Raw genomic sequence first — 10,968 nt, 5'->3', positions numbered from 1 at the left:
TTAAAGCGTTCGCTCGTCACGTTCGATTTGTGGAGCCCATCCCCCCCCCCCCCCCGCTCCCCAAGCCGTGATATTGCATGAATATTGCTAAAAGCGGCGTACAATCCAACTCCCTCACTCGTTGCAACATGGGTTGCAGAAGATCAACCGTGTCGTCGCCGGTTTTGTTTACCGTGACTGGGTGAGTGAGTTAACATTTAACGTCGCATCGGCATTATATCAGGGCCCACTTGCACAAAGCGATCTTAGTGCTAGGACTACCGTAAGCTTATGTTAAAGTATGGCTTTGTGCTAAGATGGCTTTGTGCAAGTGGGCCCATATATATATCGACTATCATGACAGAAGACAAGGATGCTACTCGGGGATGGGCAAGAGTTTATAGCACATGGTGCAGCAACAGGAGCTGACAGAGTAGATGCTCCTAACTATCTTGATCCGTGAATATCCGGGGTAGAATAGGTCTTCAGCAACCCATGCTTGCCGTAGAAGGCGACGTTTGTCGTAAATGACGACCAACGGGATCGGGTGGTCAGGCTCGCTGACTTGGTTGATGCATGTCATCGATCCCTATTTCGTGGATCGATGCTCATGATATCGATCACTGGATTGTCTGCTCCAGACTGGATTATTTACAGGCCGCCGCCCTATAGCTGGGATATCGCTGAGTGCGGCGTTAAACAACAAACCAACCAACCAACCAACCAACCTAACCATCTTCCCGAGGCAAGGGTGGGTGTAATTATGGAGTTTTATCTTGGCTGGACTAAAGAAAACAAAAAACCGTAGCGAAATCGACATCCGGTTCATAAATGACATGGCAACTGCCATGCCGAATTCGTTCGATTGCAGGATTTGCAGAGCATGTGTACCCTCAGCTGAGCGTCGACAGATGTTTCCACTTTTTTTTAAGAAAGGTGCTCAAGTGATGTTATGGACTTACATAAAACCTCTTTTTTCACAATAAAGATCTTAATTATCGATAAGGTCGTCTTGACTGGGCGCTACCATTATGTTTGAGTGAGTTTGGTTTAACGCCGCTTTTAGCAATACCGTAAACTACGTTTATAACGAACACGCTTATAACGAACTGACGGATATAACGAACTGTAGTTATGCTGTATATATGCTTCTAACGAAGTACGGTTATAACGAACAAAAATTAGTGGTCCCTTTGAGTTCGTTATAACCGTAGTTTACTGTATTTTCAGCAATATCACGGGGGGGGGGGGGGGGGGGGGGAGGGGGGACACCACAAATGTGCTTCACACATTGTACAGGGAATCGAACCCGGGTCCTCGGCGTGACGAGCGAACGCTTTAACTACTAGACTATCCGACCGCCACCATTTTGTTTGAAGCAAATGCACGTGATATGAGAGATGGAATCTGATTGATCAGTAAAGGGGTCATAGAAGGGACATAACTCGTAATAGCTTCTACCACAAACGAGCCACGGAATTCCAGCCTAGTTCGGCACATGTAGCTCCTTGCATGTGTGTTAACACTCTCGACTCCATTGTACCTCTGTGTGCTATTGTGTGACCCAACCGCCTCTGTGGCCTAGTGGACAAAGCGTCTACCCGGAGATCGGAAGGTCGGGGTTCGATCCCCGGTCGCGTCATACCAAAATGCTTTGAGGTGAGGTGAGGTGAGGTGAAATTGGGTTTAACGTCGCGTCCAAGATTATTGCAGTTATATAGCGACGTGCATGCACGTGTGTGTGTGGCTGCTTGTACTAGTCCGGACTGATGCCGATTTATAGTGCTAGCTCACTGCAATGCCGCAGTTTAACATGAATACCCCACTCAGACCTCGACCCACAGGACTCCTCACAGACGCAACGGGCTATCACAACCCAGTGTCACATCGCTGTTTACACGCGTTAACAAACTGTCCGCACGACATCGAACTCGCCCTCACCTCATGGAACACACCCCCTTCAAATAGGCCTAAGAACAGAACCAAGTCATAACGTAACTGAAAAAGAGAAGGTGTCGGAAGCGCCAAAATATCCCAAAGACGATCCCAAGGCGCTATTTGCTATTCCACCTGTGCCCCAAAGATCTTCCAATGACCATGTGATTCCAGTACGACAGTCAGTCATACAGGAATTTTTGAATTATGAGCCCCGGGAATATAAAGAGAAAGTGTTGATACTGACGCCGATTCACAACGTAGCACGACTCCTACCTCGGTTTGGTCGTTTACTGACGGACCTGAGTTATCCACATGAACTGATATCAGTTGTGTTCGGGGAAGACTGCAGTGGAGATGGAACACTGAGCATCGCTAAAGATGTAGCATCCAATCTCAAGAAAACGTTTAAAAGGGTAGAAGTGCATCATTTCAACATCACGGGTCAAGTTAGTGGAATTTGGACGGATGTCCACAATATACACGCGCAGCGAAAACGGCGCGGCCACATTGCGCAGGCCCGGAACTTGCTCCTGAAGGCTGGACTGAAGGACGAGGCGTGGGTTCTGTGGATTGATAGTGACGTCACGCAGCTTCCGCCGGACATAATCCAGCAGCTACTGTCTTCGGATAAGGACATCGTCGTTCCCTCGTGTTTGTTCCGGTCGGATATGGGACAGTTACGGATATTTGATAAAAATACGTGGCGGGAAACACCGGAATCTATCGCCAAGCAAAAACATATGAAAGATGGGGAGCTCATGTTGGAAGGCTATGGCCTATCCAATAGAATATTCTTACCCCATCTCCGAGCGGAAGGCAGGGTGGTGCCGATTGATGGCGTTGGAGGCTGCACGCTTTTTATAAAGGCGGACTGCCACAGAAAGGGTTTGATCTTTCCAGAAACCGTTGTAGATCATCATATTGAAACAGAAGGCTTGGCGAAACTTGCAAAGCAGATGGGGTTTGGTGTCTATGGCATGCCCTTTGTGAACGTCATTCACTAAATTTGATGTTTTCAGACAAAGCAGAGTTGCTTTCCCTGGCCGTGTCAGGAACTTGTGATCGTGGTTCGAATTCCCGTCCTGATTCTATTGGTCGGTTTGTCAGCACCATAGCCTGCTCGTAGGTTTCACGAAAGTGATAAACGTCCAAGACAATCATTATTTCGGGAGTTCTTCTCACATTAGGGGTGCACGGGTGGCCCAGTCGTCTAAGGCGCCGCGATTCGCAGCGCAGAGTTGCGTCCCTTGGACACGCCAGAAACCTATTATTGTGGGTTCGAATCCCGGTTCGCCCCAATTATGTTTCTAGGTTTGTCAGCCCCAGTTATGTTTCTAGGTTTGTCAGCACCATGCCCGTGCTCGTGGGTTTCACCGAAGTGGTAAACGTCTGCGACCTGCATCACTTCGGGCTTTCCTCCAACATTAAGCTGACACGCCACGATATAACTTGAATAATGTTAAAAGCGGCGTTAAACCCAACTCACCCACTCACTCTTCTCCCATTATGATAGGCCGTGATGTAACTGAAATGTTGTTCAAGTGGCGTTGAACCCCACTCACTCACTCACTCACTTACTCACTCACTCACTGGATTTGAGGGCGATGGACTAGCCAGTCATGTCGAAGACCCGGTTCGATTTCCCCCATGGGTCTCGTCGTTACATGGCTGAAATATTGCCGATGCGTCGTTAAATATTTAACTCACTTTCTCATAGGTACCCATTTCGCCGTTATATGGCTGGAATATTGCTAAAGGCGGCGTAAAAACCATACCCACACACTGAATAAAACCCTCAAACCAGCGAACCCACAGTCCCTCCATACAGTATTAAATGCCTGGGTATTTTAACGCCAGCTTTCGGGTTTCCTGTAATGAACAATACCCCTGACAACAGTCTCGTTGTCTCGCAACTGTTATACACTCCTCAAAAAAGGTGGTGATGTAAAATGTGGTTTAACGTCGCGACCAAGGTTTTTGCCCTTTATAGCGGTGTGTGTGTGTGTGTGCGTGCGTGCGTGCGTGCGTGCGTGCGTGCGTGGCTGCTTGTACTTTGCCGATTGATAGTTGTAGCGCACTGAAATACCATGCCGCAAGAATACCCCATTCAGACAGTATTCTGACTCCGAGACGACCAGTCACTGTTTTGGCCCCTTAATGCCCAGCGCCAGACAGGGTAACAACAAGTACCATCTTTGAACGCCTTTTGGTTTGACGTGGCAGAGGATCGCACACCGGACGCTCTACCACTTGATAACGGAGTCAGTGTCCTCCTCAAAAGACGTTAAAGAACACATGATGCCTTCATATTAATGTAGTATAGCTATTTCCTTGTGTATTTATTGACTGATTTTAAAGTATTATATTTGTTTGATGAAACAGATGCCGGTGCAATTTAAACACTGTATATTTACAAGCCTATGCTATACTGTATTTGTGAATTATTCCTCTACAGACTGTTAATTTTGAATTTGTATTACAGTTATTCCTGTAAAAACTTGTTACGTACTTTTTTCGTACCCTCGGTATTCCGGGTACATTGCCCAAATTCTCCCATGCTTCACCGTCGGGATCCGGAATTTGCCCTCAGTGATAACCGGGTCATGTTTGTTTGTTGTTTAACGCCGCAATATTCCAGCTGTATGACGGCGGTCTGTAAACAATCAAGTCTGAGCCAGACAATCCAGTGATTGACATCATGAGCATCGATCTACGCAATGCGGTTAGGGTGACATGTATCAACCAAGTCAGCGAGCCTGACCACGGGTTTCGTTCGTCGCAACATATGGACGGTGGGGTGGCCTAGTGGTTAAAGCGTTCGCTCGCCACGTTCGATTTGTGGAGCCCATTCCCACACCCCACACACACCCCCCGCCCCCCCCCCCCGCACTCCCCAAGCCGTGATATTGCATGAATATTGCTAAAAGCGGCGTACAATCCAACTCCCTCACTCGTCGCAACATGGGTTGCAGAAGATCAACCGTGTCGTCACCGGTTTTGTTTACCGTGACTGGGTGAGTGAGTTAACATTTAACATCGCATCGGCATTATATCAGGGCCCACTTGCACAAAGCGATCTTAGTGCTAGGACTACCGTAAGCTTATGTTAAAGTATGGCTTTGTGCTAAGATGGCTTTGTGCAAGTGGGCCCATATATATATCGACTATCATGACAGAAGACAAGGATGCTACTCGGGGATGGGCAAGAGTTTATAGCACATGGTGCAGCAACAGGAGCTGACAGAGTAGATGCTCCTAACTATCTTGATCCGTGAATATCCGGGGTAGAATAGGTCTTCAGCAACCCATGCTTGCCGTAGCAGGCGACTATGCTTGTCGTCAGACTCGCTGACTTGGTTGATGCAGGTCATCGATCCCTATTTCGTGGATCGATGATCATGATATCGATCACTGGATTGTCTGGTCAAGATTCGATTATTTACAGGCCGCCGTCATATAGCTGGGATATTGCTGAGTGCGGCGTAAAACAACAAACCAACCAACCAACCAACCTAACCATCTTCCCGAGGCAAGGGTGGGTGTAATTATGGAGTTTTATCTTGGCTGGACTAACGAAAACAAAAAACCGTAGCGAAATCGACATCCGGTTCATAAATGACATGGCAACTGCCATGCCGAATTCGTTCGATTGCAGGATTTGCAGAGCATGTGTACCCTCAGCTGAGCGTCGACAGATGTTTCCACTTTTTTTTAAGAAAGGTGCTCAAGTGATGTTATGGACTTAGGTAAAACCTCTTTTTTCACAATAAAGATCTTAATTATCGATCAGGTCGTCTTGACTGGGCGCTACCATTATGTTTGAGTGAGTTTGGTTTAACGCCGCTTTTAGCAATACCGTAAACTACGTTTATAACGAACACGCTTATAACGAACTGACGGATATAACGAACTTACTTTTTTTGTCCCGCCTATTTGCTGTAGTTATGCTGTATATATGCTTCTAACGAAGTACGGTTATAACGAACAAAAAATAGTGGTCCCTTTGAGTTCGTTATAACCGTAGTTTACTGTATTTTCAGCAATATCACGGCGGGGGACACCACAAATGTGCTTCACACATTGTACAGGGAATCGAACCCGGGTCCTCGGCGTGACGAGCGAACGCTTTAACTACTAGACTACCCGAACGCCACCATTTTGTTTGAAGCAAATGCACGTGATATGAGGGATGGAATCTGATTGATCAGTAAAGGGGTCATAGAAGGGACATAACTCGTAATAGCTTCTACCACAAACGAGCCACGGAATTCCAGCCTAGTTCGGCATATGTAGCTCCTTGCATGTGTGTAAACACTCTCGACTCCATTGTACCTCTGTGTGCTATGTGTGACCCAACCGCCTCTGTGGCCTAGTGGACAAAGCGTCTACCCGGAGATCGGAAGGTCGGGGTTCGATCCCCGGCCGCGTCATACCAAAATGCTTTGAGGTGAGGTGAGGAGAAATTGGGTTTAACGTCGCGTCCAAGATTATTGCAGTTATATAGCGACGTGCATGCACGTGTGTGTGTGTGGCTGCTTGTACTAGTCCGGACTGATGCCGATTTATAGTGCTAGCTCACTGCAATGCCGCAGTTTAACCTGAATACCCCACTCAGACACAGTATACTGACTCCGAGCCGACCGTTTTAGCCCCTGAATGCCGAGCGCCAGACAGGGTAACAACAAGTACCATCTTTCAACGTCTTTTGGTATGGCGCGGGTGGGGATCGAACCCCGGACCTTCGGTTCTCCGGGCGGACGCTCTACCACTAGACCACGGAGGCGGTCTGAAATGCTTTGAAAACTGGTCCTTGTTCTGACTTGTAACCGGCCCAGCGCACGCCTTTAAGGGGATGAAACAAGGACTGGTCCGTCGTCTCGTAGTCAGTATCCATGTTAGTGGTCCAGAGCGGAAGGCCAGGGTTCGATCCTCCGCCGCAACATACCAACAGACGTTACAAGATGGTAATTGTTGTTACCCTGCCTGGCGTTCAGCATTAACCCTCTGGCTGTCACCTAAAATAGCCTGTGTATTGTCGCTGTGCCGTGTTTATTTTCGAGTGACGTTCTGAATACCACACCACTTCGTCTATAAACGACGTCACGTAACAACGGTAAAACCCACAATTTTCAAATTTCACACTATAATAGTTCAACCATTTCCCTAACTGTCTATGTAAATATTGTAAAGCATTAACATGATTACCAGTAGTTTATAGCTCGGCAAACGTATTCAATATGCCATTTTTTACAAAATGTCCATGGCGGCTATTTTGTTGACTTTGCGCACTGGATACCTAGTGCGTCTTTGTCAGGTTGTAAATCTACAATAATGTAAAAACCAAAAACGTTATGCGAAAGCTTGTTTGTTTCCCGATTACTGTGGTGAAAATGAAACATCTCCGTGGAAAATAATCAGCGAAATCGTCGATTACGCATTTGTTCATCATGCACATGATGCCTGAAACTACATATTAATGAAAAAACTATATATAATAAAATATTGTATATAATATATAAACAAATAAGTATATAAAATCTTATCCCTAAAATCTGTGGTTTATTGACCACATGCTCATATCAATTGAAATGTGTAACTTGAACTATGAAATTTAAAATTATGTACTTTTAGAATAAAGAGAACGAATCTGCATTTTATAATAAAAGTTATACGCCGTGTTGTGTACTTGTTGTTACCCTGTCTGGCGCTCGGCATTAAGGGGCTAAATCAAGGACTGGTTTGCTCGGAGTCAGTATACTGTGTCTGCGTGGGGAATTGAGGTGAAACTGCGGCATGGTATCTCAGTGTGCTAGCACTAAAAAATCGGCATCAGTCCGGACGAGTACAAGCAGCCACTGAACACACGTGCATGCACGTCGCTGTATAAGTGCAATAATCTTGGACGCTACGTTAATCCCAATTTCACCTCACATGTAAGTACATACACTCGCAATCAGTGTGTCAATGTAACAGATAAGGGTGTCCCTTGCGTTCTCTGTACCCAATGTGTAACCTCACAGACCCGTGAAGATCCGGGGTAGAACAGGTCTTCAGCAACCCATGCTTGCCGCAAAAGGTGACTGTGCTTCTCGTAAGAGGCGACTAACGGGATTGAGTGGTCAGGATTGCTGACTTGATTGATGCATGTCATCGATCCCAATTTCGTGGATCGAAGCTCATGACGTCGGCCACTGGATTGTCTGGTCCAGATACGAATATTTACAGACTGCCGTCATAAAGCTGGAATATTGCTGAGTGCGGCGTTAAACAACAAACAAACAAACAAACAGATTATTTACGACTTCGTTATCGGAGATATAACAAGGCAAAATAGCATGTTGGACCTCACACATGAGGGACTCCGACATTGCTGCAGATGCAACCAAGAGTCATCGGGAGATGACATATTCCCCCCGGTCTGGTGCAATTCGGAAATGGAGTTATGGAGATCTGCTGATCTGAAGTGGCAAGTTTCATCAAGGAATAGTCAACGATTTTGGAGTTCTGCTCCGGAAAAGATCGCGAGCACTCCCCTTGATTTCAGTATAAATCCGACTTGTCATGGACAAATTAAACTTTAAAACCCCCAAATCATCAAAAGGCACCAGTTTACCACTAGACTGAGGTATACCGCAAGTTACAACAGCTTTGGAATTCTGCTCCGAAAAAGAAAACAAAATAAAAAGAATGAATATCCCAAATCAGCAAAAGGCACCAGTTCCCAACTAAACTGTTCATTATAGAATTTTTCAACAAGAAATGTTTCAAGGTTTTGGACGGAAAACGGACGGCTGACTAGGTTGGTTGGTTTGTTGTTTAACGCTGCACTAAGTAATATTCGAGCTATATGACGGCTGTCTGTATCGCCATATCCCCGTGTTTCAAACCGGGAGAGTGGGCTTGGCCAGATGAGATAATAAGCAAGATAGTCACGATCAGTGTGTTAATGTAAACATTTATTGCACGTATGGCACGTGGTAGTTGTTTTATTTCGGACAACCGTAGTCCTCCAACACGTAGTCGATGTCGCAGCGGGCATTGGTGGCAGTTATGTACTTTTTGATGGCGTCACAGGGGTGAAGGTTGTTGATGCATATGTCGTCCATGCATCTGTGGATGACGGACAAAAACTGTTGGCGATCCATTCCCTTGGACAAACATTCTCCACTGTCTCCGAAGGCAAACTGTCCGCACACTATCGACATGTCGTGGTAGTGTTTCGATTCACAAGAGCTGTAGGTAGCGCTGATGTTCTTGCATAGTCTGCATATGGGAAAAGGGAAGGCTGACATGAAGTCCAAGAATTATAGTTATCTTTTTTAACTATATATACATGTATCTACAAAAAAAATGAAATATATGTCTAAATGAAGCCCAGAACAATGTACTACTACTACTACTACTACTACTACTACTACTACTACTACTACTAGTACTGCTGCTGCTGCTACTGCCACTGCCACTGCTACTACTACTACTACTACTCCAACAACTACAACCCACTGCCACCACTGCTACAACTACTACTACAACTACAAGTTCCTCAACTACTACTACTACTACTACTACTACTATATACTGCTGCTCCTTCTACTACTGGGGGGAACGGGTGACCCAGTCGTCGAAGGCTCCGCGTTTCGCTTTGCAGAGTTTCGTCCCTTGAACACGCCAGAAACCTATGTTTGTAGGTTCGAATCCAGGTTCGCCCCAATTATGTTTCTAGGTTTGTCAGCACCATACCCGTGCTGGTGGGTTTCACCGAAGTGGTAAACGTCTGAGACCTGCATCACTTCGGGCTTTCCTCCCACATTAAGCTGACACGCCGTGATATGACTGGAATACTGTTAAAAGCGGCGTTAAACCCAACTCACTCACTCATTACTACTGCTGCTGTTACTACTACTACCACTACTACTACGACAGCTACAATATGATATTTTATTTTTACCCGGTCAACGGATCGATGCGCAGTCTAATTGCACTCTCAGCTCCCTGGAGAGTATACAACCCAAGCTTCCCGTAGGAAGGTTAAACTTTGCATTCACGTTACCATTTCATCCTACCGTGGGTGAGCTGCTATGGGGCCAAGTTTTAACAAAGTCAGCTGCCTACAAATTCCCAGGACTCGACCCTGCCGAGCGCGGTCACCAATCTACCAACTCTCCGCCGCCAGCGTTATGTAACTGATTTGTGAGGGAAGGACAGTGAGCACAAAATAGCACAATATGGATGACCCGCTAATGATAGGGCACATTTCAGGCATGTTGATGTGCTTAGTGTAGAAGGGGGTTGACATCGGGTACTCAATGTAGAAGTGGTGAATATCGGGTACTTAGTGTAGAAGTGGTGGATATCAGTTACTTAGTGTAGAAGTGGTGGATATCGGGTACTTAGAGTAGAAGTGGTTAAATCGGGTACTTAGTGTAGAAGTGGTGGATATCGGGTACTTAGTGCAGAAGTGGTGGATATCAGTTACTTAGTGTAGAAGTGGTGGATATTGGGTACTTAGTGCAGAAGTGGTGGATATCGGGTACTTAATGTCGAAGAGGTTGACATCGGGCACATGGTGTCGAAGATGTCGACATGGGTACTTAGTGTAGAAGTGGTGGATATCGGGTACTAAGTGTAGAAGTGGTGGATATCGGGTACTTAGTGTAGAAGGGATGAATATCGGGTACTTAGTGTAGAAGGGGTGGATATCGGGTACTTTGTGCAGAAGTGGTGGATATCTGGTACTTAGTGCAGAAGTGGTGGATATCTGGTACTTAGTGTAGAAGGGGTGGATATTGGGTACTTAGTGTAGAAGTGGTGAATATCGGATACTTAATGTCGAAGAGGTTGACATCGGGTACATTGTGTAGAAGAGGTCGACATGGGTACTTAGTGTAGAAGGGGCTGGCATCGGGTTCTTGGTGTAGAAGAGGTGGATATCGGGTACTTGGTGTAGAAGGGTGGATATTGGGTACATGGTGTCGAAGAGGTCGACATGGGTACTTAGTGTAGAAGGGGCTGGCATCGGGTTCTTGGTGTAGAATTGTGGATATCGGGTAC

At 46.1% G+C, this 10,968-nt stretch overlaps 1 protein-coding gene and 1 pseudogene across 1 annotated transcript; one reads left to right on the top strand and one right to left on the bottom strand.

Annotated features, from left to right (window-relative positions):
- Nucleotides 1-1,931: 1,931 nt before the first annotated feature.
- On the top strand, nucleotides 1,932-3,960 carry LOC139454826 (uncharacterized; the record flags this gene model as incomplete). Its single annotated transcript, XM_071236448.1, has 1 exon — nucleotides 1,932-3,960. A coding segment is annotated over one exon (990 nt), but the record flags the coding sequence as incomplete, so codon positions are not given.
- Nucleotides 3,961-8,903: 4,943 nt separating this feature from the next.
- LOC139454825 (uncharacterized) overlaps nucleotides 8,904-10,968 on the bottom strand; it is a 47,926-nt pseudogene continuing 45,861 nt past the window's right edge.

The sequence above is a fragment of the Haliotis cracherodii genome, unplaced genomic scaffold, assembly GCF_022045235.1.
Source record: "Haliotis cracherodii isolate W230 unplaced genomic scaffold, xgHalCrac1.p SCAF_11, whole genome shotgun sequence".
Taxonomy (NCBI): Eukaryota; Metazoa; Mollusca; class Gastropoda; order Lepetellida; family Haliotidae; genus Haliotis; species Haliotis cracherodii.
Note: the sequence above shows the minus strand (reverse complement) of the source record. Positions and strands in the feature narration are given on the sequence as shown.